The following is a 27,191-nucleotide window of genomic DNA, read 5'->3' as shown; positions in this document are numbered from 1 at the left end:
TCCCCATGAATTACTCTTGACACTGGCAATGAAGTTGTTGCAAGCACTCTGAGCTACCAACTTTGACTCTCCTGTAACTCTGTACCTTGGCTATTCTTTGTTCAAGCAGTTTCTGCAGCATGAGGAAGCCGTCAGCTGTTTTCCCTTTCCAGCCATTAGCCCAAAGAGATAGGATCTTCATTATCCATGCAAAAGACTCAGGTCTACTCACTTGTAAGATGATCTGATAGGTAAGAGCATCTGTCCCCAGGTTACACCCAAAGTGTTTATTATCACAAGATCAGACAGGTTATCTTTGCTTCCCTGGGTGTTTCTGGGTGGGGCCTCAAGCTTTTATTGCCCAACCAAGACCCTTTGCAGCTGTGGTCAGCATCTAATAGAATAATTACACTGAAAAATACATCTGTGTTTTGCAACACAGGAAAAATACACTAACTCGTTCATGCAACCATTCTAGCAGCCAATTGCAGTGCTGATCATGGCATCTATCTTCTGAACTTATGACAGCTTAGAGGAAATGGCAAAAATTAACAAAAAAAAAATCCATTAGACCAAGAAAGCAAGATAAAGCAGTGTTTGAAAGGAGATCCCCTGTTACTGCTGCGTTATTAAATCACAAAGCACCAGGCCACATTAATACATTGGTTACCACTGTAGGTTTTCTTCTGCCTTTATCTATGCAAAAGAAAGTTCATAAATTATTATTTATGATGATGATGGTATCTACATTCTGGACTGCATGCACCACTCTGCAAAGTGTGCTACCCTGTCCAGTTCCCTTGGAATGATACATCTTTTTTCCATCAACAACACTTCCTTTATTGATTATTATTTTTCTTTACCATACTGTTAATATTGGAAAGGCAGTCAAAAGACTTTTTTCTCTTCTGCAAACATATTTTCATTATTATGTCTTAGTGCATTGAAGTGACCTAGGAATTGGCTTTTTTCATGGTCTCCACAACTCATTCAATCTCTTTTTGCTGTTTCTGATATTGAGAAAAGAAGAAAAGAAAAAAAAAAATCCTTCCCTTGTGGCCCTATAGGGAGAATAAATGTGTGTGGAACTTGTGGCAGGGATGGAAGGAGATCTCTTGGCTTAGCACTTCCTATTTTCCCTGTCACTTGCATCGTAGGAAGAGAAATTCAAAGAGGAAGGTGCAGGCTTTGTATTAGTTGCTAAGGCATATTGTTTAGCTGTCAAGTGTATCCCCTACAGAACAAGTAACACACACTCTAAAGGATATTTTATTTTTGTATTGGCTGCCAACTACCACGTGCAATGTTTAGGCATGCAGAAATATTATAGCTAGCTTTCAAAATCCACAGTCTGCACAATTCAAGTAATAAAATTGGAGAGGTGGAAAGGGCAATATTTTGAACACTATTGTAATCATTCATGGCTTTGTAAAATAAAATCAATCCCTTTCAGCCCAAGTGGCTTTGGAGGCTTTTTATATCTTACAAAATAGTTGATGTCTGCAGCAGGGAACGGGTGGATTTGGACCAAGTCTCTATCAAGTAATAGCCCTCTACTCTGTAGGATTCCTGCTGCTGTGCAAGATGGATTGCCAGATGAGGTCATTTTCTGCATGCTCAAGAGTCCTCCACAACTAGGAATTTTTCATCAACATGTTTTCAATGTTGTGGAACTGCAATCTTCTTGCTATATCTAGGGGAGTCTCCCCAGCCTGAAAGAAACAGATGAAATATATTGCAATATAGTAGATCTGAGTCAGGTACAAAGAGCTTTCCTGAATTTGCCACCCAGATGCAGTGCTTTCCAGCATAAGTGTCACTGTCATATCCTTGCTCTAAAGCAAGGTTTTCAAAATGCGCTGGGTATACTACTACTTTCACTGAAGCTGGGGCAGAGTCCTCCCTTCCAGTAGTGACAACCATTCCACTGTTTCCTGGATCTTATGTCCAAAGTCAGTGCAGCGCTATGCTAAGAGCTGATTTCAAGAGTAACATGCGCAATCCATTGCTCACCTCAACTCAGCAATGCAGATACTCACAGGTCAATATATATTTGGACAACTTTTGAGCTTTTCTGATGGCAGAAGCAGCCTGACTTAACCCCTCTCAGAAGACTGGAGTCCAGCGGCACAAAAATCAACCAGGAAGTCTCTTACCACTCCCCTGCAGCCTGTATCTTAGAAAAAACTGTAGAGCAGCTCTGAGTTAGGAAAAAGGTACCATAAAAATAGCTAAGACATGTGCCAATCATTTGGACATGCACGCAGGCAGTGTTTACTAGTAGAAATCTAGCGGTGATTTGGATTTTAAAGTTGCTCTTGTCAGCAAAGGCAACAGAGCCAACGTTGCTTTGTACTACTCAGCAATCAAGCCTGCTGCCAGGAAGCTGTACACTCATTTTCTTAAACTGCTGTACACTAGCTAAGGCCTACAAAATACCACTTTGCCATCGTGATAAAGAAATACAGTCATCCGCTCCACTTTCTTACCTGATTCTTTACAGAAGCATCTGCATGAGCTTCAAGCAGTAGAGGAATGACTGCCTGGTTTCTCATTTCACAAGCATAGTGAAGTGCTGTGCTACCAGACTGAAGGGAAAAAGAAGTGGATGAATTTTAGTTCTATGACCTCTTCAGCAGACTACCTGTAGCCTTATCAGTTTCCCCTAACAGATGGATGCAAAAGACATATCATTTCCTGTCACTATACACTACACAGTAAAACAAACACATTCTTGTAAAAGTAATAGGAACAAAAAAGTCATTCCTTTCCCAGGATGCAGGTGCTTCAGAAAGGTCTGTTGCCTTTATCAGGAAGCCAGTAATCCTTTAGCATTTTCAGAAGATGCTGTGATCTTGATCTCAATAACTATGTCTTAAGCAATACTCTTTGCTCACACTTCAGTGTTTTTCAGTTTGCTGCTGCTAAAAGTGAGGATTGTCCTTTTCTGCCTTAGAGGAGAGGAGCTCTTTACCACACCCAAGGAGGACAGTGGATACAGAACTCTACAAATGGCAGATGAGCCCACTCTGAAGATCAAGAGAAGACACAGGGTCTATCACTGTGGCATGACATTTGCCAAAAAATCTGTTCCAGTCCAAGAATTCATAAATCAGTGGTAAGCTCAGACCCTTATATCATCAGAACCCTTATAGGAGCAGGTATTTAATATGTATCTCAACCCAGCTTGCCTATGTTGTATTAAAAGGGTGTTGGTCAGAAAGGCAGAATTAGTTGATCAGCAGAAAACTATTTCTCTGTACGTTACAAAACTACTGCCTAAGTGTCAAGGGGAAACACTGAATACTCCTGCTATGTCACAGTCAGTTCAGACCCTGATCCTGCTCCGAAAGCAGGACTATACTGCTAGACAATTCAGAAGTCTGTTTTTAGTAATACCCCATGCATACAAACCAAATTTGCATTTATATAAACCCACTTACAAAGTCTGTGGCATTCACATCCACTCCAGCCCTAAGCAACATCTTGATCAGGTTTTCATTCTGTTTAGTCTTTGAGACCTGTTTGGTGCAAGGGAAAGAGTAACACAGTAAGACAGTTCACATCTTAGTACTAAGTAGATTTTGTCTAAATACTTGGGGTATTTTTTAAAAAATAACAAGTGCCTGGCTTCAGCAGGTACTAGACTAATACAGTGACACCATTCTGTTCCTTTACTAGTTATATTCACAGCAGTCCATATCCAATACAGGTTCCTGGCCTGAAAATCTGCCATGAGAAGGATGATAAGAGGAAAGAGACAGGTACAGGGGTTTTCTTACTTTCATCCAGACTCACCATGAGAAGGTATCCAATGAGCATAACTGGCATGAGGATTATGATGAGCACATAGTCAAGGAAGGTAAACCGTTTTCTCACAGCATAATGCAGACACGTGCGGTCTTTCTAAACACAAAATAACTCTGATTAGTACTAGATTCAGTGATCTGATAGTATTTGTTTAATATTGAAAATAGTAGAACATTTTATAATTCACAAACTTCCTTTCAGCTTATCAATTAGAAATACTTCTCTGATCTTCAAGCAGAAACAGACATATGGAATCCTTTGGATCCACATCCATATGGATGTCTGCAATGGACATGGCTGTAGAGGGAAAGAGGGCAAAACTCACTAGGAACTGGAGGTAGCATGCAGTAATAACATAAACTAGGAACATGAGAACAGAGAGAAACTCAGGTTGGTGATACTACCTTGTGTGCAATGGCAAGTTAGGAAGATAAATGAGGAGACAAATAGAAACATGAAGGTTTATGAAATTATAATTTGAGGGTTATACTTATGCCTCGGTTGGGAACAAACCTTGGGTTTGGTAGTACAACCGGTGTCCACACACACACATACATACACTCTCCAAGAATCTGAAAGAACAGACACGGCAAAGGAGGATTTGGTGTCCACTTACCTTATTCCTGAGGTTGACATCAGCATTTCTTTTTAGAAGATAGCTAACTATCCTGTTGTTTCCCTGTTTACATGCACAAATTAAGGGGGTGTTTCCACCAATGCAGTCCTGGACGTTCAGGTAGTTACTGTTGCGTTCTAAAAGACGCTGAACTTGATTGAAATCGTTGTTATAAGCTGCCTGACAAATGGGCTGAAGAAAGAAGATAAAATTCATCAGCACGTGTTTCACTAAGACATCCATTCTTCCTATTCTGACTTAATATTTGTGCAATCTAAGACACAGCCAAGCACTTGTAACAGAGGTTGTAGTTCTAGGTGGCTTGCAGAAGATGGTGGTAAGAAATACTCCTGCAGCTGCCACACAGCATCTCTGAGCCCGAGAAGTCACAGCCCTTGCACAGTAGAATGAACTCTGTTTCATTTGGACGATATGTTTCTAATCCAAGAAATAAATCCCATCCATTCACATCCATTAAAGAAACAGCATCTGATCTCACAGGAATTGGTCCCTGTACTGAGCAGCAAGCCCACACCTCTCTAGGTTTACAGCAGGCTTTCCATTTGTATGAGCACTGCTGAACAAGAGGTACCACTTCTGACTCACTTTACGTGTGAAAGCTGAGCTGGGGAAAAAAAAAACCACAACAACCCAAAAAACCCTGAACAAAACAAAACACAAAAAAAAAACCCCACACCAGACTCCACTAAAACCTAAAACTTTCACAATGTCTCTTTTCTAGGACTTCAAGTTAAACTTCTAACCTAAAACATGTATGCCTGCAGCTCAGATCCTGTTTGGCTTTTGAGAACAGGTTTTTTTTAAAAGTTTTTGCTCAGTATTTCTATGCATCCTTGACCCAACCTACAATTCCTCCCCTGTCCAGCAGCGAGAACTCAGACTAAGGAGAGGCTAAGAATGCACTATGAGTTTCTAAAGGCCTAATACAGGCAGAAAAGAAGAGTGAGAAGTCTGGCAGGTGGGTAGCATTTGAAGTTCTCCAGGGGAAAACAGAATAAGTTTCTTCTGTGTTAAATACTGAAGTTTTATTCGCCATTTTCAAAGATAGGCATTTTATTTAAATATTATCTGCAATTTTCCCTTCCTTTTATCCTTTTATCGCACCCTATATACACTACATGAATAAGATTTGGCTCTGAACTCTGCAGTTAGCTTTTCTCTTTTATTTTTTCTCACATTAACAAGATTAATCTTATTTACATTTTTACTTCAGACAAACTGATCTACAATACCAGTTTACCTCAAGCACCATTGCCATTTAGTCTGAACTGCAGGAGAAATTATTTTCCTTTCTAAAGAAAGTATATACATACTTACCAGACCTTGCACCACTTCTTGCTTTGTTTTTATTATATCAGACAAAAATCTATAAAGAATACATGCAACATTGAAAATTTGCATCATCCCTGTACATTCTTCTAAAAAGGCTACATGCACCATTTGCTATTTACACTCCTCCAGGCCTTTTTAAATGTTTTTGAGGAGAAGTCCCTCTTTTAAATCTCTCTTGGTGTAAGTGACCTGCAGACTGTTGCCATGTAATTGATCAGTTTGCTCTAGAACCTCACGCTTGCCCTGTCAGTGTCTCGTACTGTATCTTTATGTCAGGAAAGGGAAGATCAAGTGGATTCTGTCTATACCTCCGATTTCCCTCCTATCCTTACCTGTAAGCAGTGCTTTGCTTATTTAAAGATGCAGACTTGCTGTCTGGTTGAACAACTGCTCAAATCCCAGCCATTTACCCGACATTTATTCTTTTCTAGTCTGCAGTTCACTTCATGAAATGACATCTTGCAAATAATATGCTGCGGTGCTTTTCTTTCTGTACTGCCTCAAAGAAGTTTACTTGCCAAGCCATTAAGGCAAAGCATTTCTGACTGATACTCTCATTGACCAATGGGATCTTTTTCTAAACCTTACACTACTGTTGAACCCAGTCCTAGATGCATGAATAACGATTGAGCATTTACCACTCCCTAAAAGACTACATCAATTGGGATTGAAGTCATGCACAGAGACTGGCACACAAGAGTCACATGTGCTGTTTTACTTACCAAGAAACAGCTGTTCTCAGAAAACATCCAAGGCACAGAGAATCCATTTCAACAGCTTACACATGGATAATTGATGTACTTAGAGTATTTTCTATATTTTTATTGTTACACTGCAGTAGGTGTTCTTTGTAGAATTTATTCTTTCACACACTAAGTTCCATTCATATTAAAAAATACCCAAAAACACAAAACAATTTTTTTCTTGGTTTTATGGGTTTTTCTTGAGGCCCGCTCTGTTGGTTTGCATTCTAGAAAATGCCTCCTTCTGTCAAAGAAAAGTTAAAAGTCCCATAGATCGGAATTGTAATATGCCTCTCAAATTGACAAAAATGAGTTTGTGACTAGAGGAGCAAATATAGTAACATAGAATTATAGAATCGCTAGGTTGGAAAGGACCTTTAAGATCATCAACTCCAACCATACCTGTCTATTACTAAATCACATCCCCAAGCACTTCATCTACCCACCTTTTAAACACCTCTGGGGATGGTGACTCAACCACTTCCCTGGGCAGCCTGTTCCAGTGAAGAAATTTTTCTTAATGCCCAATATAAACCTCCCTGATGCAGCTTGAGGCCATTCCCTATTGCCCTGTCACTTGGGAGAAGAGACCAACATCCACCTCTCTGCAACCTCCTTTTAGGTAGATGTAGAGAGCAACAAGTCTCCCCTCAGCCTCCTCTTCTCCACGCTAAACAATCCTGGTTTCCTCAGCCACTCATTGTAAGACTTGTTCTCCAGCCCCTTCACCAGCTTCATCGCTCTTCTCTGGATGTACTCCAGGACCTCAGAATATTTAAGTAAGGGAACAACGTAATCAAAAAAAAAAAGTAAGTTCATTATTTTACCTATTCTATTTTATTTAAGCTTATTGTTATTTTATAAATAAGAATAGTACTTCAGAAAAAAAATGTGTTAGGAAACAATAAAGAACAGAAAAATTTCTACTAGGTGGCAATCAGTCACCTGTGTAAGACAGGCATCAGAAACAGCAGACAATGGCAAATGATTTATTAGGCAGCCTTTCTGACAGAAAGAGAAAAGAGCCATTACAGAAGGCACTTAAGAGGGGTAGTGGATACAATTCTTGTCATCTGGGTCCAAAAATGAGATCAGATTATGGCAGGAACATAAAACCTCTACACAGCTGAAGAACATGAAGAGCCTGAAGGATTTGCTTAGCTTAGCCAGGAAGAAAAGAGACAAAGCTGTAAATGCTCCAAAACAATTAAAGGGTAAGAAGAAGAGCCAGTTAATTTCAAGGAACAAGGTAAAAAAGTGATATATCTGGCCAAGAAGCTTAGCATGAAAATTAGAAAGAGGTTTCTAGCAACTTGCAGAGTAAAGCTCCGACACGGGCTTCCAGTAGCAGCAGAATGAACACAAAGCCTGACTGGCTCCAGGCTGGAGCTTGAGAAGTGCACAAGATTTCTGTGGTTGCAAAGCCTCTGCCACAAAACACTCTTCCACCTTTCACTTTTTTGGGTTAACACTCTGGCAGCTCTACCTAAATTAGGACTAACTGTGCTTAAGACTGTTTTATACAATTCTCTAAACTTTGCTCAGAAGAAAATTAGTAGAGTTTCTTACATACACATAGCTAGTCAGCACCTGTCTGGAATAGCAGCAGTGAGTGATATACAATTAGGATAATGTTGTGTACAAGCTGTAGATTCCACCTCAAAGCCAAGAAAACACAATTCCTTTACGTCTACAGAAAAGCACGAAGGCTAAAAGTCTGTAAAGCATTTTCTACAGAAGAACACCTCAGTAATGTTGTAGCTTAAAAACCAGCTTCCAATTCATGCTATGGTTATTACATTATTGTTATCCAGCCATCATACATAAACCTACAAGATATACACTCAGCATAACTGGGCTTCTCATGCAAAATGGAAGCAGTATCAGAAGAATCCAAAGTTTACCTCTCAGACTCATGCTCAGCTGTGGAAAGGAGCAGGACTGTGAGTGCATAAGTCTCACAAAAGTGCAGGATGGTCAAGCAAAACCCTGCAGCTTCCCTCATTAGAGATACACTGGCATCTGGAGCATAGTGTCTATAGCATCTCTTTTAAGCATGTGTGAGAAACAAAGGGCAGCACTCCCACAACAAAAAAAAACAAAGAAAGTATCAGTGGGAGCTGAGCTCGCAACCTAGGGAAGTGTTGGCAGTCCAAGACACAGAGTGGCTACTCTAGTCTAGACCACATTATTTATAAACCCCAGTGACTTGACCCTCACAGAGAACTCAGCCCCAGCCCACTTCTGCAATGTGGCAGAGCAGACCTGGCACAGGCACATCTACATTACACCCAATAAAATCACAAGCTTTAAGTCTGAAGGGAGAAAGTAGGACTAAGAATTCCAGCTCAAATAAAAAGGAAGCAATAGGTTCATTGAACTGTCTGGCAGCGAAGCTCTTCACCTCTACTCTCACACTTCTGCAGCAGTACCCAGCATTCAGACAAGATGCACACAAAGAACCTGACAGCATTATGCCACACAAAACATACAATGAAAGGGAGGAAAAACAGAGAACTGCAACACCAAACTCTTTCTACCCTGACTCAGTGATGCCTTTTTCCCACTGCAGAATCACGGGAACTACTGTGCATGGCTCTGCCCAACTGAAGAAAGCAAAGGCAGATAATGGGAACTGGAGGATTAGCTATGCCAATGATGGGGTGGCATTCATCCAAGTCAGCTGTTCAAAGGAAAGCCAAATATGCAGTTTTAAGTCAAAACCTCTATAGTTAAATTAGACTCTGTCTTTCTACAACAATTCTTCTAGAGCCATTCAGAAGAAGATTTCATTATTTAGTATCTGAGGCTTCAGGAAAGGTGAGAAGTAGTCATAGAACAGGCAATGGTTTTCATGGCTGAGATTACTCAGTACAGATTATCAGATAAGGGGTGCAAAAAAAGTAAGAAAACCTTTTGCCGTCAGGAAGAAAGGCAATATCCCTACAAAACCAGTGGGGGTTTCTTTATTGTTTCTTTTTTTTTTAATCAATTGTGGGCCATGTGATTAATGATCTGGAAGTTTACTCAGATACAGATGAATTGACAAATCTGAATTCGTCTGTTTTCAGAGCTTCTTGTGTCTCCCTCTGCTTAGCTTTGCTGAGGTAGTGATAAACGGCACATGAAATTAAGGTTAAAGGCATGGCACTAAGAACAAAGCATTGAGCTAATAGAGAGGAGGCTAATGTAAAGCCGGTCTTGCAACTGTGAGAGCAATTTCAGACTATAATTGCTTCCTCCTTTGACAATTGCAAGGGATTGCCTAAGTCACATCAATGCTTTGCAGTTGTTTAGACAAAAAGGAGTCACTTTAGAACATCTAGATATTCTGAACCATTCCACAGTATCTTCCTGTGCACTAAAATTCATCCAAAATCACGATACAAACTAAATAAGAGCCTACATCATGTTTCCGATGCTGAGGAATGCACTAGTGCTCAATTCAGACTCCTCAGAAAACAAACCTTGTGCTTTCTCATTTGCACTTCTGTAGGTTTCTATCCTGTATAAATGAAGCACACTTTAACCAGAAAGCTATATCGCAAAATTTTTAAAGGAAGAAAACTAATGAATATGAAAATATTAAGTAATAAGGATGGAAGATATGGACAACTAAATCACATTGGTTTCTTGTATAATACTATCTCAGAGTAGTAGATCGGAGCAAGGCAACAAATCCTTTCAGAATAAGGTGAGATTTATTCAGCCCATCACTGTACGAATGCACCAATTCAAGCTCCCTGTAGTTATTTGATTTCATTGAACAACCTTTAGAAAATGAAAGGGTAGCTTTCAGCATAGAAACATAACCTTTTACAGAAGCAGCTATGTAATGCTACCTGCAGAAAGAGTAGTGAAATCCATTGCATTCATAGTCAAAAAAGGACTGAAATCCTCATTTGTTCTCAAGTGTACAAGTGGAAAGTTTATAAAATAATTAATAAGTTTAGGTAGCATTTATGTTAAAATCCCATGGTATGCTAAATGGACCGTGGTCTAGGAACAAACCCATAGAGATAAGAGCTAAAAACCAAAAAATTTTTAAAAAAATCACATTCCTAAAACAACCAGGGGTGGGTTTCCTTAGGCATTAGCTTTATTATCTACATTCAACTTAAGCCTAAGAGTTTGCAATTCTTAATTATCCATGCACCATACCCAGAATCATTCTGATTTCAACATAGAGCAAGAAAAATGTTGCACAAACTACTTTCTCTGTGAAGTCACAATAATTACAGTGGTTACTGCATTTTCTTTATTACTAGAAACAGTACATTTGTCAATTCATTATAACCAAAGTAAAGCAATCCCAAAGGAAAAGGACTTCTAGATCTGTATAAGCCTGCTTGTGGGAAGCTGCAAAGGAAACGAACCAAACCCAGTGAACATCTATATCTTCAACAGCTTTGGTTACTGTGCAGAAAATGGTTACATACCTCTGAATAGAGTATCCCCATGCCTGTTCTTCACTGTTTGAGTTTGTTGTTGTTCACCAGTCGATCAACTTAACTGCACTTGAAATGCTCTTGAACTTGTTTGAATCTGGTTAATATTTATCTTAAAAGTACCACTCTTTCCTAAGCTACATTTCCTTTAAGCCATTTCTACTCAGTAGCAGGAAACTATTGTCTTCAGAAACCCAACCCAGGGAGGTGAAAGTAAGGACATGAGCTCACAGGAGACTGACAGAACAAGTTACAACAGAGAAACATTTTCTTTTGTAATTTTTGCAATGAAAGTCTCCAGTTGCCTAAAAAGGAAAGTAGTAAAACAGGTTGAAGAGGGGTGGAGAGAGAGAGAAGAAGAAAATTTCACAAGCAAAGAAGCGGGGAGGCGAGGGGAGTGGCAGGGAAGCATGAAACCTAAAACTTAAAACTAGTAACTATGAATGGTAGCTAGTCTGCCACTCAAGCTACTTCTGACTAAAACATATCCCAAGCCCTCTGCAAGAACACCCCAGATGCCTCCTGGGAAAAGGGAAGCAACTAGATCCCACGCTTTCAATGAGAGTTCCCAGTATAATTAGCTTCAGTCACATTAAATAGGCTAGCCACTTTCATCACCTCTTGCTCAGTCATCTCTTCTTGGTGCAGCATAAACAACAAATATGGTTCATGTTTAACTTGCTAATTTGATACATTAATTGCAGTAGAGCTTCCTTGAAAAGAGAATTATCGTTTATGTCACCACCCCCTTTGAGCGTTCATAGCTCTGAAGACAAGATGTTGATAGTATTTCTGTACTGCACTCAGTCTTTCCGAGCAAGACATGAATATTTCAATTGTCTATAGACACCCCAAAATCTCTTTTGCCTTTAGAGTTTAGATCCATGTTTCCAATATTTCAACCATATTTTTAAACAAGTTTTAAAACATACGCATGCAACTGCCTGTCTTAAGTCCAAGCCCTCTGGAGGGCTTGAGAACATTTGTTTCCATGTAGTTTCCATATTTACTCTCCAATGAGCTGGAGTACCATACAAAATCACTTATATTGTCCCCATCCTCATCTGGTTATAGTATAGCACCACTGACTGTTGTGTTAGTTTGCTGTTACTAGTTCTAACCCTTCAATGGCTGTTTACCTGAAAAAACTAAGTTGGCTTGTAACAGAAACACATACTACACCTGCCTGTGACTAACCTCACTAGGATCTTCCCAACAGATTTCAGCATGTGGTGAATGTTCTGCTGGCCTAAAGACACGGAGGAGTGAGTAACACCTCAACAGTAAAAAGGTTTTCCTTGCCAGTATTTCTTCATCCTCAGATCCTACGGAATGGACATCCTCCTACATCAACTGGCCAGGTTGTTGGAATTTATAAACCAAAACTTGTTGAAAGAAACCTCAAATTGCTCAGTTGTTACATATTACAGCTTACTTAATCTCCTCCTAACACAAATACATAAATGTTTAGTAACGTGGAAAATACTGTAAAAAAATACCAACCAAACCCCCCCCTCCACAAAGCCCAACAACAGCTTCAGGCAACACCTCTCCCGAGACAGTGTAAATTACCATTTAAACAGAGATCACATCTCAGCGTCTCGGGCCCTCCTGAAAATCACTTAAGTGACTACTTTATTCAGACCTTCGGCTGGAGAACAGAGAAGCGGCCCAACTACTATAATGTCCGAGACTCAAGCAAATTTATGTAGTTAACCGGCTCACTTTTGCTCCATATATTGCTGTAGTGTTTTTTTACCATGCTTATAAACGAGGATCTAAATCCTGAAAATATTAATTTTTTTTGTTGAGTAAGTCTTTCTTTTTCCAAAAGGTGCTGAGATTCAATGCCCAGGCAAACTGCCACCTACTCAGTCTGTGTAGGAAATGTGATTCTTACTTCTTGAAAAAATTTAACAGCACTACAAAAGTTTTCTGTGAGCCAGAAGTGAACTAGGAGTTTGTCAGAAGGGCCTTGACCAGAGAAAGAGTAAGGCAACTCATATTTTAAATTAAATAACAGTAAAACTTCAGAACAGAACATTCACTAAAAGACATGGAAGATAATTTGTGTCTTTAATTTCCAAACACTGTAGATTATATCGCTGCAAATGGCACAAGTTACACTACTTTCAGGAAAGAAATCTGTGGCCTACTGGAATTGTTTGTACAGAACAGTCCCTAGAAACATGTATTCCCAAGAAATGAAGTCCTGGAATGGCCAGTGTCTGGGCAAGAGGAACCCTCACCCCTTACATTTCCTCTTGGAAGACTGTTAGCTATCTGGACAATGTCCTTGTTGCATTGCAAGGGTCCCTTGCATCTCTGCTTCAGACAGGATTAACTCAACAGCCCCACTGAACACAAAGGAGCCCTTCCATGGCACAGACTGGAGCCTGTATTTTATGACAATTCAAGCCACACTCAGTGAACCACTAACGTCACATGAAAGATGTGGGACTTACCTGCCCTACCCTTTGCCCCTTGACACTCATATGTTCATTACTGTATTACTTCTGTTACAGCCCACCCTGTGGCTAAGCTCCAGCAGCATAAGATCCTGCTCCCTGTAATGAATTCACAGGCAGTACTGCAGGATGTGGAACACAACAGTCCTATGAAAGTCAGTGGGGCTGTACATCTGCACAAATCTGCCGACGTGTATGCATTTTCACAATAAGTGTTATCATAAATAGTAATTCTTAATTTAAAATTGGCCAAGTAGCACAGTGACTAGGTGATGCTTCAGCAGACTGAAGCATTTGATAAATGGCTAGCTTCTTTCCCATACGTGCCTAGTCAAACAACATGTAAATATTTGGCAAATTCAGGGAGAAAACTGAAGAGAATCACAGAAGTGCTTAGGAAGATAAATAAGATTCCATACCAAAAGTAGGAGCATACAGAGACTATTTCCTTGAATGAACACTACTTCCATACTTTACAGAGTTTGCAAACAAGAAAGGAACACACACATTCCCCTCTATTCCTCCTCCTTCAAGCATCCCTGATGTGTTTAGAGGCAAAGGATACACCTCAGCAATACCTAACAGAGGGTCAGCAGGCACTGGGTGTTAAAACACATCTGGACACCTCATGCTATGTCCAGCTGCATGCCAGACTACCTGGGCATCAAAGTTTTGCTTCAGTATTTTCAAAACAGAATGCTTCCTGTCTCAGCTGGCATGGGTCTCTAAGTACAGACAGCACGTCCTGGGAACCCTCAAGGTTTTGTGTTTCCTATGCTCTTTATATATGCATTACTATCTCTTTTCACTACTTAGGTGGGTTTACCAATCTTTTGCTCTTCACTTGATTCCTACCAACATTATGAGAAACTGTATCATATACCCCACATGCCAGCACGAGATGAAACTAAGTAAAATTCTGCATATTATTCATGGCTGACAATTCTATAAAACAAAGAATGTAGTCAGGCATTAGCTGGGTATACAGCAGAGAAGCAGAGAAGAGTCTTCTGTATCTCTCATAAAACAGGGATATCAGACTTGCCAAGCTGTAATGAAATCACTATCTTGGCTTTTCCACAGACTGCACTCTACTTCATAAAACAGAATTATTTCTGTGGTGACTCTCAAATTCTGTTTACTACCATAGACTTACTTCATTCACTACCTTTGCCTACACAAGAGAGCAGATGATTAGCAACTACATGTCAGAGAGTTTGCTGCACCAGTCTGTCTTGGTATTTCAATTTCAGAGATACAGCATTAAATAGCATACACAAACTACATCACACAAACACAGCTCAACTATTCTCACTGCCATTTGCATCCTCCAGCCACTATGACTATATTATAGCATATATCTGATCATCTTCAAAAGACAGAAGTATGGGTTACGTTAACACAGACCACTAGAGAAAAAGCCAGTGATGTGTTATCACATTCATCTTCCTCTCATATTCTTTGCTAGCTTCACATTCCTGGAGAGAAGCAGCCTCTAGACACCTTCATCACTCATCCTTAAACTGTAAATGCACGTTAATAAGCTCTCCTTGCACTTCCCACAGGGTGAAATCATCGTGATATCATGGATACACCAGTGAAGAATATCAAGTTATGACAAATGATGGATACATTCTGGGCATTTTCAGAATTCCCACCAGAAGGAACAGTCGAAATACAGGTGTGACAGAGTTACAGGACATAAAGAAAGTCCGAGAGCCAACTCTTACATGAGTTTCCCGTCTTTCCCCTTTGAACATGCAATGGCACACTTCACAACTTTGCACCTCAGCAAGACCATCGAGTCAGGAACATGGCCTGACTTCTGTATATAGGTTAAAAAACTCCTGTAAAAGCAGACTCCGCATACCAGTTTTAACCACGCATTATTTGCTACTACAGCATATGAAAATCCTCTTCTTTTTTTTTCAGGGAAAAAGCCTGCAGTCTTGCTACACCATGGTACTTCAGGAGATTCTACTCACTAGATTTCTAACCCAAGAACAGCCTAGGCTTCAGATTCACAGATGCCAGCTATGACACCTGGATGGGAAACAGCTGCGGAGACACGTGGTGTTTAAAACAGATGAAACAGATGACCATTCATACCAGACAGAAAGTGTACTGGCAGTTTAGAAACTCCACAATTACTGAAGAAAGCAACTTTTAAGGGGACTAGCAAGATTGGGCAGTTAATATTGGGATGCAGAACCTTCTCCTTCTAGATTTGATATGATAAAATCCCCTTCTGAATGATGTTTTCATGTAATCTGACTACAAGTGGGATATGCAATATCTACAGAGACTAGACTAACTCTTTTCTCCAGATGCACTTCTGAGGGGGTCTCACCAAGGGCTTGGTTACATGAACCTGACAGGCCCTTCTAGAATCAGCACATACAGAAACAAAAGTGGACGTACACAGGTCAGTTTTGCCCATACGCAGTGCTCATTTCTTTGGGAAAAACCCTTCTGAAACTAGGCGGTATCTATAACCTTAAAGGCACTCACTAGACACCACATCCCTGAGAAAGACAGGAGGGGAGATTGCTCAGCTCGGCATGGAAATCTGACCTGTGACAAATGATGTTAACTGACATAGGAGTTTCACAAGGCTGCAGAAAGCAATATTTAATTCCCTCCTCAGAGAATCATAAAATCACTAGGTTGGAAAGGACCCACTGGATCATTGAGTCCAACCATTCCCATCAATTGCTAAACCATGTCCCTGAGCACCTCATTCACCCGTCTTTTAAACACCTCCAGGGAAGGCGACTCAACCACCTCCCAGGGCAGCCTCTGCCAGTGCCCAATGACCCTTTCTGTGAAAAATTTTCTCCTGATGTCAAGCCTGAACCTCCCCTGGCAGAGCTTGAGGCCATTCCCTCTTGTCCTGTCCCTTGTTACTTGGGAGAAGAGGCCAGCACCCTCCTCTCCACAACCTCCTTTCAGGTAGTTGTAGAGAGCAATGAGGTCTGCCCTCAGCCTCCTCTTCTCAAGGCTAAACAACCCCAGCTCTCTCAGCCGCCCCTCGTAAGGTTTGAGGCTTGTCCTCTAGCCCCTTCACCATCTTCACTGCTCTTCTCTGGACTCACTCCAGAGCCTTCTTGTGGTGAGGGGCCCAGAACTGAACACAGCATTCGAGGTATAGTCTCACCAACGCCGAGTAGAGAGGGAGAATAACCTCCCGGTCACGTTGCAACCCAGGGTACCTCAGCAGGTACCAGATCTTTTCAAGGAAAGCAGAAAGGTACTAATCTATTTTTAACCAACCACAAAGCAGCTCCACGGAAACGGAGCCTAAAAAAATTAGTTACAACTCATACCAATTCCTCTCCACGGAAATCTTTAGTAAAAGGCGAAAGATTTATACGGTTTGAAGAGAAACCAGAGCTTATGTAACGCTCCTCCCCGGCAGAGCCCGCCGACGGCCCCTCGCCCCACAGGTCACAGCGACCCCCGCACCCGCCCGCTCCTGCCCCTGCAGCCCTATCCGAAGCCCCGAACCGCTGTGTCCCGAGCCCGCGGGAGCCGAGCGGCACCGAGCCAGGACGACGGCTGGACACGGGATACAGGGGAAGCGCGCGCGGTGCACCCTGGGTATGCAGAGCAGCGGGGGCGGGGACGGGGCGGGGGCTCGGCCCGGTGGAAGCGGGTCCTGGGCGGCGCGGATCCGAGTTCGGTTAGCGGGTGGCTCCCCTCTAGCTTCGATGAGATGGGAGAATACGGTACCGCGGCAGAGGTGCAGTTCGTCATGAATAAAAGCGAACGGGAGGGTTCGTGCTGCGTGGGGCGCTCTGAAGGCCCGGCAGCAGGTCCAGCCTGGGCGTAGAACACTGGCTGTTGATGATTTATAGATGAGGTCGGCGGGGAGATGCTGGGGTTATGCCATGCAGTGCCACTGCCATTTTACAAAAATAAATTGGAAAACAATAGAGGAAAGGGGGAAAATGGCATGTGGCCACATTCTTAGGCAAATGTTTTCCTTTCTTCCCATATTTTCAGCATCTTTTCACAGAACAAATAACTCACACCAAGACCTAACTTTGTCTTTAGATACCTATGGTTTAGGCAACCAGTTAAAGTTCTCACCAAATCCATTCAGGCACATTCAGAAAACAGGATGGGATACACCCTTTATTGTCCTTCCTTCTCTTCTTCCTTCCTTCCTTCTCTCCTTCTCTCCTTCTCTCCTTCTCTCCTTCCTTCCTTCTCTCCTTCTCTCCTTCTCTCCTTCCTTCCTTCTCTCCTTCTCTCCTTCTCTCCTTCCTTCCTTCTCTCCTTCCTTCCTTCTCTCCTTCCTTCCTTCTCTCCTTCCTTCCTTCTCTCCTTCCTTCCTTCTCTCCTTCCTTCCTTCCTTCCCTCCTTCCTTCCTTCTCTCCTTCCTTCCTTCCTTCTCTCCTTCCTTCTCTCCTTCCTTCCTTCCTTCTCTCCTTCCTTCCTTCCTTCTCTCCTTCCTTCCTTCTCTCCTTCCTTCCTTCCTTCTCTCCTTCCTTCCTTCCTTCTTTCTCTCCTTCCTTCCTTCCTTCTCTCCTTCCTTCCTTCTCTCCTTCCTTCCTTCTTTTCCTCCCTCCCTCCCTCCTTCCTACCTGCCTGCCTGCCTACCTGCAAGTAAAAATTCTGCTCTGAATCTTCAGATAATTATTGTATTACCATAACATAAACATAGAGTCTGCAAGCTGAAAACCTCATTATTTTGAGAGTAGTCTTGGGTAATGTTTCACCTGAATATAATACTTGTAAGCGTATAAGTCTATTCACAGACAAGGTATAGATATTTCCTTGCAGACAGCTAAAAGAAGTTCCTTTTGCCTCCCCCTGATGCAGGGTTGCATCCAATGACATGTCAATTCACCTGACATTCCCAAAAGGCTAAGAGCCACACCCAGGTGCTAGGACTGGATGACTACAGAGCACTTCTCAAAAAACCCTCAAGGTCTACTTTCCAGTTAAACACTAGACAAGAGAGGAAAAAAATTTAAAAAAACCAAACAAACAAAAAACAAACAAACAAAAAAAATCCAAAACCCAACAACTGTAGAAATGCATCCCTTGGTTAAAAGAAAAACGGAAGGGGTGATTCAGTACAGCACAGTGGAAACTTCTGTTGTGGTAAACTGATGTATCCTGCATGGAAAAAAGGAATCAGACAAAACTTTATCACTAGGTGTTTAGGTTACTGCCTATTGAACTCTCAGAAATACTGCACTCCTCCTGCAACACTGATAATTGGCTGACAATTTTTTGAGATTTGATCAGATCAGTTGACTTGCAGTGAGCTTTTCTGAGCTAGGGCAGTTTATCTTATGCATGACACATTATTTTACACTGTGACCTAGAGAGAGTGTCGAGTGAAGTCTGGAACAATACAACTAAAAGTCTTTCACTCTGTGCACTGTAAAAGCATGAAGAGGACCCTACACAAGCCAAAACCAGGACACACAGGAACAACTCTGCAGTGCTTGCTTCATAAACACAGGCACTGCTCTTTCCATATCCTCACCTCTGGAGGGCACAAGCAGCTGTCAAAATGCAGGACAACTCTTAGACATGTGTTACAGAAAGACGCAAGAACAGGACGGATCATTCCTCTTTCATAGCAGGCAGGGAATGTGTTTAGGGAAACACACACTAAGAGGGTGGCCTTCATCCTTACTGTGTAAGAAGGGAAAGAGGGGCTTGCACACAATCCTTTCTCCAGCTTCTGATACAATAGCAGTCACTCAAGCCTCCTTCCTTTCTTACAGACTATTACTCCTGCATACAAGATAGAGAAGATAAGCATACCAACTGCTGTTTGGAGTGGTGGAGAGGACAAATTTGCAGATCCAAAAGACATGGCAAAGCTGCTTCTTCAGATTACAAATCTTATTTATCATATGCATTTTCCTTCTTAGGGACATCTTGATTTCATCTGAGGCCTTGATGCAACTGAGAGAATATATCTGAAAGTCATTGAAGCTTCACATAAGGAATTCATTCACACAGTTAAAAACCTCATGTTTTCTATTTAGCAGTAGAATATGTGTATAGGGATCCATATAGCGTTTTATAAACCACTGTTAATTGGTTTGGGGTATTTTTTAAGTTGTTTTGCATAGTTTTATGTTATTTTGGTGACTGCAGTCTTTCTGGGGAAGCTGAGGAACATGGGAATGAATGCTAAAAATACAAATGTATTAGAAGGAAAACTTCAGGGATCACCTATTTTGGAAGATTTTAGCTTTTATAGGGCTGATTTTGATACAAATATGATTTTGTTTTTTCTCCCTTTGTAGATCAATACCACACATATTTCACCTGAAACAGAGGTGTTATCCCATGAAAACCCCAAAATGGGAGATATTAATTTCTTTCTTGAAGTACTACTGATCTTTGTTTAAAATAAATCATCCATTCTATTAATAGATTGTTTCACCTGTTTTCTTCTCCTCGTGTTACCAACAGCACCAAGGCAGACCTAAAAGACCTTCAGTTGTAAGACTACCCTGGCATCTAAGCAGACAGTACTTGGCTTTAATGGCCCAAATGCCATGGAATCCAACGTCAGAAAACCTAAGTCAGAGATGGTTTGTTCACTCCCTGACTACAAAGAGCACAGGTGTCTTCACACTCATAACCTGGCAACTGAGGAATGAAGAGATGCAGACATAGCAGCAGTCTACACACAAAGGACAACAGAATCACAAAATTGTTTAGGTTGGAAAAGACTTTTAAGGTCCCCGAGTCCAACCATAAACCAAACACTGTGAAGTCGACCACTAAACCATGTCCCTGAATACTACATCTACATCTCTTTTAAGTACCTCCAGAGATGGTGACTCAACCATTTCCCTCGGCAGCCTGTTCCAATTCTTGACAACCCTTTTGATGAAGTAAATATTTCCTAATATCCAGGTTAAACCTCCCCTGGCACAATTTGAGGCCACTTCCTCTCAACCTATCCCTTGTTACTTCAGAAAGAAATCAACACCCACCTTACAACAACCTCATTTGAGCAGGTTGTAGAGAGCGGTAACATCTCCCCTCAGCCTCCTTTTCTCCAGACCAAACAGCCTCAGTTCCCCCAGCCATTCTGGACATGCTCCAGCAACTCAATGTCTTTCTTGTAGTGAGAGGAGGCCCAAAACTGAACACAGGATACCAGGTGCATCTTTACCAGTGCTGCATGCAGGGGGATGATCACTTCCCAACTCGTGCTGTCCACTCTATTTCTGATACAAGTGAAGATGCTATTAGCCTTCTAGGCCACCTGGGCACACTGCTGGCTCATATTCAGCCAGCTATCAAACAACACCTCCAGATCCTTTTCCACCAGGGAGCTTTCAAGCCATTTGTCCCCAAGAAATATTCCTGGCACTGTCAGAAAGGAAGTTGTTTTAAGTTCTTCTAGCTTCTCAGCTCACCATGTTAGTGCGTCCCACTTGCTTACATGCAAGATTAATACAGGAGGTGAAAGGTCACATCAAAGGGCTCATCATTACGGGCCAAGACAGGGTAGCTCAGGCACTGTGTGTTTCTGGGTGGGGGCTTAAGCCCTGATTCCTCATTCACAATTTGTGGCAATTGTAACACACTTCATGATAATCTGGGAGATCTATGAATATAGAAGCAAAAAATGTTTGTCTCGTGCAATACAGAGAACACATGCTAAGGAGATGACACAGCTTCTCTAGCAGCCTGCGGTACCACTGTGAACTGAGTTCACAACTTCTGCAGAGGTTTGCAGTCCAAGACACAGAGACTGCAAAGTAGCGACCCTCACTTACACCACATTATTCATAAATCCCAGTGACCTGACCACTCCAGAAAACTCACAACAGACCTAGCCCACCTTCACAATGTAGCTGGGCAGACCTGGCGCAGGCACTTAAGACATTACACCCAATAAAAACACAAGGTCTAGGTCTGAAGGGAGGGGGAGCAGGACTAAGAATTCCAGCTCAGGTAGAAAGGAAACAGAGCCTCATTGAACTGTCTGGCAGCAAAGCCCTTCACCTCTGCTCCCACTCCCACTTCTGCAGCAGTACCCAACATTCAGACAAGATGCACACAATGAACTTGACAGCACAATGCTGCACAAAATTTCCAATGGAAAGGAGGGAAATCAAAGAATTGCAGCACCGAACTCCTACTGTGACCAGTGGTGCCTTTTCCCTGCTGCAGAATCATGACTAACCGTGAACTAACTCAGATTCCCCATGAATCAAAGCACATGGTTCTACCAAATTGAAGGTGGCAACAGGCAGACATGGGGGACTGCCCTTTCAGGGGAGGTGAATTAAGAGGGATCTAACAGTTCCTCAAAACCTGGTTGTGTGGACACAGGTCTGAGGTAAAGCTCATTCCACTTGGAAGTAACCACCAAGGAGCACTCCAGGACATCAAGTTCAAACCTCTAGGGGGCCTTCCTGTGCGGTACTAGAAGAACCAGTCACAGCTGCACATCGCAAAAGGTTACAGGGTAGCATTCGGGTCAGTGACCCACACTGATTGGGAAAACAACATCGCAGTGTCTTACATACTGAACACCTAAATTAGCCTAATGTTCAACCTAACGTCACCTCCGACCTAAATGGGTTTTACAAAGGATTGCCAGATTCTCTAATGTAAGACAACAATTTCCAAAAGCTCATCTGATAGGCTCTCCACTTGCCTGAGTTTCCTGTAACCAAATGTTATCTTCTTATTGCCATATGAGGACAGGCTGAGGGAATTGGGTTGTTCAGCCTGGAGAAGAGAAGGCTCCAAGGAGACCTTATAGCGACCTTCCAATACTTGAAGGAAGCCTACAAGAAAGCTGGGGAGGGACTTTTTACAAAGGGATGTAGTGGCAGAAGTCAGTACAATGGCTATAAACTGGAAAGGGGCAGATTTAGACTACACATAAGGAGGAATTTCTTCACTATGAGAGTGGTGAGGCACTGGCACAGGTTGCCCAGGGAAGTTGTGGATACCCCATCCCTGGAGGTGTTCAAGGCCATGTTGGATGGGGCCTTGGACAGCCTGATCGAGTGGGACGTGTCCCTGCCCATGGCAGGGGGGATGGAACTAGTTGATCTTTAAGCCCAGATTAAATGCCCCCGGAGCCTTCTCTTCTCCAGGCTGAACAACCCCAACTCTCTCATCCTGTCCTCCTAGCAGAGATGCTCCAGCCCTCTGATCATCTTTGTAGCCTCCTCCGGACCCGTTCCAACAGCTCCATATCCCACTTACGCTGGGGATTCCAGAACTGGACACGATCCTGCAGTGTGGGGTCTCAGGAGGGCGGAACACAGGGGCAGAACCCCTCTCTCGAGCTGCTGGCCGCGCTTCTTCTCCCTCCCCTCCCTGCCTCCCTCCCTGCCCGCAGCGCCTCCCCCAGCACCCCGGGGGCGGGTCAGCTCAGGTAAGCGCGTTCCCCACCGCCCCGCAGGTGCGGCTGGAGCCGCGGCAGGACCGGCCCCAGCCGCGCAGGGCGCGCGTTGGGGACACGCGGCGGCCGCCCCCCCCCGCACCCGTTAGGCTGCGGCAGCCCCGGGCCCCGCGGCGCAGCGCTCGCCCCGCCACCGCGCAGGCTCCTCCCCTCGCCCCGCACCGCAACCCGGGCCGCGGCGGCACCGAGCGGCTCCTCCCGCCGGCACCTGCCGGAGGGCGGCTGCGGGGCCGCTGCCGCACGGATGCCGGACCCGGTAAGCGGCCGTTCGCCTTCGCCGTTGGCGGGGAGCGCTCTCTCCGTCCCCTGCGGGCGGGGAGAGCCGCGCCGGCATCGCCGCCGGGCGCCGCGCTCCCGGGAGGCCGGCCGGGAATCGTCCCGGCGGGGAAGGGCGGCGGGGCGCGGGGGAGAGCGGGAGCGGCTCCCGGCGCGGGGATGCGGCGCCGTGTCCCTGGGAGGGACGGGACGGGGCTTCTCCGCCTGCGCGGACGCTGCGGGGCGAGCGGCTGGCGCGGCACCGCCTGCCCAGCAGGGATCGAACTGGGGCTGGTGCTCCGGTGTTAAGGGATTTCCGAACGCATGTGGGGCATCAACATCGGAATGGGAAGTGAGAGTGTAAAAAGGAAAAAAAAAAAAAAAAAGAAGGAATTGTGCTCGTTGGGCACCTGTAGCTGTGACGGGCTGTTGGTGCTGCTGTGCCTCGTTCTGACCTCTGTAGGATCCAGGGTGTCCCACCAAAGTACACCCAGGAACGTGGTTCATTTCTCCTACGTGCGGCTGCGCTCGCCTGTTTGAAAGGGTGGCCAGAAGTCTCTTCTGGGGGAATTCCTTTTGGTTTGGAAATTTCTTTCTTTAATATGCACGTGGTTCTGAATGCTCGTCTGAGAATCTTGGGCAGAAAAACTGACGCCTGTTACCGAGAATGAGAAGTAGTGGAGTTACAAGGGCTTGGATGGACCGTAACTCCCAGGGACTTCATTCCTCAGGTGAAAACTGGCTTTGAGGAAGTTCGGTCTTCTCAGAAGTGAGTTTTCTTGTCATTGAAGGCTAAAGCAGTCGAGTGTCCAAAGATGAAGTTAGCATGTGTTTAATAAACTGCCTGAGACCATTGGGCCCTAGAAAACGGAATACGGACCCATAACTTCATTGAATATTCCTAGGAGAATGGAGTCCAGGTTTATCGTTGTGGATGTTGCTGAGGCAATGTATTGTGTTATTCTATAATAGCTGCATTTTCTGATGTGCTAGGAACATTTCTGCCTGGTGTATTGCCCATCTCGTTGCTAAAGGTATGAATAACTAAGCCGAATATCAGTGTTGACAAATCAGTGTTTCGTAGATTGCAGGAGAATGAAAGAAGGATTGCTCCCAAGTGCCGTATAATTCTGTAGCAACAAATTTAGTGCTTGCTTTTTTTTTAGTATTTTAAATAGCTCTAAGTGCAGGGGCGAGTGTTTTGTAGTATTATGTTTAAAAATAAGATTTAGTGTTTTGGTCGATCCTGCAGTCAAGTAGCTGATATTGCTATGGGATTATTGTGAAGACATTTCTTGTGTGGTTTTCTTTATGTGCATAAAGTATGCTCAAGGTCAGGCCTTATGGCATTTCCTGGAAGTTGATCACCAAGCTGAGGAGAAGTATAGCTCAAGATGAAGGGTGGCATGAAATCTTCAACTGCAGAGGGAGTGACAAGGTGACTTATGCTTGAAGAAATTGAGTAAGTGCTGTATAAAAATAAATATTTGATGTTTATTTGCTTGACTTGTATGCATAGTGGATTTTTTTTCTAGTTTATCTGACTCCTGAGATTTTTATTTCTGCATCAAAGGTTACATTTCCAGTTTGTGTTCTGGAACTTAGTTTGCTGCCTTGTAACAAAAGTTGTTGTCTATATCATTTTAATAAATATTTTGCATTTAGATTGCTATGCCAGAAAACATATTTTCTGGTCATAGTTTCCATTATAAACAGAAGCATCAGTTCCTGAAAGCAAATGATCTTGTACAGCTCCTGAAGGATCCGTGTGTAGTGGCTTAGTTCTGTTGGTGCATAAGCATCCCTCTTATAAAAATCCAGCATTTCAAATCTTACATGGATGATGATGCCTTGTGGAAATACTTTGAGTCAGGCACCTGCTCAGACACAACCCGTTGCTTACCACTTCCTAGTGGCAGCTCTAGATGACTCAGAGTTCAGCATGCAACATATGGAATTGCATTAGGGAAGCTGTAAGCTCACTACATAATCAATGAAAAAAGTATCTTCCTCTTGTGGCATCTCTGAAGCACTGTTAAAAGGCTTTCAGAGATGTCTAGCCTTCTCCATTGATGTGGAAATGAGCTTGGATAAGCTCCAAAGATCATTGGAGTTTTTCTGAAACAAAACCCAAATAATTTGGAGATAGACTCAAAGGTAGTCTGTGCACAGCTTCACTAAATAGACTGATGGGCTGCAAGTGTATACAATGTTAGTCACAAATCATTGTGCTCAGCTTTTATATTCTGGATAATTCCGTTGACTTTGAAGCAGCTTTGAGAGCTGAATATGTTGCAGACAGTGCTGCTATGAAACATGTGTCTACCACTGCCGCTCTTAGCCAACTTACAAAGGAGAAAGTAAATATTGTAACTATCCAATTAGAAAAAAATGGTCAAAGGCACACAGAATTCTTCTCATAGAGCCAGACATTCCTGTTTTGGTTTTTTTTCCCCATCTGCTCATAGCATGAGACATCCTGAACCATCTAGGATAGGAGAGGAGGTCAAAGCCTTCATTATAAAATCAACTAACTGTATTATCTTAGTATAAGCACCATACTGAGGAGACATGCTAGATTAACTGTTAGTTATTTGTACTGGTTGACCACACTCCATCCTGTAGGTAATATCACTATGAGGTTTTTACCTGTATTTTGCTTACTTCGCCATAAGTGTACAAAATAGTCAAAATCCATGGAATTAATGACCTAAAATTTTTCTAGATTTGAGGCCGCAAGACAAGCTTCATTCTTTATAGGCAATTCAACGGACTTCAGATGAACTGTGAGTTTCTATGTCAGAAATGTCAATTAAATTTCGTTCTCTTTTTCATGTCATCAGCATTATGAACCATAAGAAGTAAGACAGAATAAGAATTTTTCATCAAATAGAAATACAAAATTACTGTTGCAACCAGTTACTCGCCTGATTAGCAAGTGTCCTTGTTAGAGGTTATGGAGTCTGAAAGTGTTATAAAATTAAGTAGCAAATATTGCCAGAAAAATCATTGCTTTTTATAGGAAGAACAGGAAGGTTCTTGGCCCTTCTATCCTAGTGGGACTTTGCCTCTGAGAGAAATAGGGCCACAGGCAGAAAAGTCTGTGAAACCTGAGGATTTGTAAGGAATCTTGATTTTGTTGTTTCTTGGAAGTCTATGAAGCGTAGCAGACCTCTGTGCCAATTTTAGCCTCTCGTTTGTTTCCCTTAGCAACATAACTTCTTGTCTTCATGGTGGAATTTAACTTCATCAGTGATGTTATGTATTACAGGTATCTCTTTGCAGTATTTAATCGGAATCGTCAAACAACAGATTATATAACAACAGCTATTTCTTTTATTTCTGCCTCTTTTTGGCTTCTGTGCCCTGCTATGCTAATTTTCATGGGGAGGAGGGAGAGGATTGTTGTGGATTTCCTGAAGGGAGGAAATGGCACTGTTTTCTACGCTACATCTAGAACATCCTTTTAGTGGGTCACTGGAAAGATGCTGTTCTGTGTTGCATAAGTATATTCCAGTGACTGTTTAAGAAGGCTATTGCTTGCAATGGAAGACATACTAACATTGGTGATACTTTATCCATTATGTTACAAATGCTTTTCTGCTGAAACCGAATGATGTTACCAAAAAAAGGAGGGGGGAGAGGAGGACTGTGTTTTGTTCTAACATGAGAAACCCCAAGAGAAAGAACCATCAGGAGTTCAGAAATGCTTTTTTTAATGTTCAATATTTCCAACCTGTTTTTCAGGACATTCTCTTAAGAGTGACTGATATCTTCACAGACAGAGCATATACGCATGTCTGGTAATGAGCCATCACCTAGGTGTACAGCTCAAATGCATGGTTATATGTTGGTAGCACAGACATACTAGCCTTTGACCTCTAAACAATCTGCATAGAAATGAATGAGAAAATAGGTGAAAGTGAGAGATCTCCCCTGTGCTCTGAAGCAATGGGAAAAGCCTGTAGGTTCTACGCTTGTATTCTCTGTAGGGAGTCAAATCAGGTTCTTGCATGTGTAGTGTTGGATATTATCTGTATATTGTAGTGGTTTACCAGAGCAGACCCAGCAGCAATCTAATTCTATGGATGTAGTTTTTTAATG

The 27,191-nt window shown here is 42.6% G+C and overlaps 1 protein-coding gene and 1 non-coding gene across 2 annotated transcripts; both read right to left on the bottom strand.

Moving 5' to 3' along the window:
• Positions 1-591: 591 nt before the first annotated feature.
• On the bottom strand, positions 592-11,471 carry ANKRD22 (ankyrin repeat domain 22). Its single transcript, XM_069864016.1, has 6 exons — positions 10,941-11,471; positions 4,406-4,597; positions 3,778-3,885; positions 3,423-3,500; positions 2,469-2,567; positions 592-1,691 (listed from the first exon to the last, which is right to left on the bottom strand). Exons 1-6 carry the CDS (start codon positions 10,959-10,961, stop codon positions 1,614-1,616), a joined length of 576 nt encoding a protein of 191 aa, XP_069720117.1. The 5' UTR covers positions 10,962-11,471; the 3' UTR covers positions 592-1,613.
• A 5,227-nt stretch (positions 11,472-16,698) lies between these two features.
• On the bottom strand, positions 16,699-16,813 carry LOC138724426 (U5 spliceosomal RNA). The gene has a single exon (XR_011338053.1). It is a non-coding gene; the product is annotated as a U5 spliceosomal RNA (small nuclear RNA).
• Between the last annotated feature and the right edge of the window lie 10,378 nt (positions 16,814-27,191).

The sequence above is a fragment of the Phaenicophaeus curvirostris genome, chromosome 9 (genome assembly GCF_032191515.1).
Source record: "Phaenicophaeus curvirostris isolate KB17595 chromosome 9, BPBGC_Pcur_1.0, whole genome shotgun sequence".
Classification (NCBI taxonomy): Eukaryota; Metazoa; Chordata; class Aves; order Cuculiformes; family Cuculidae; genus Phaenicophaeus; species Phaenicophaeus curvirostris.
Note: the sequence above shows the minus strand (reverse complement) of the source record. Positions and strands in the feature narration are given on the sequence as shown.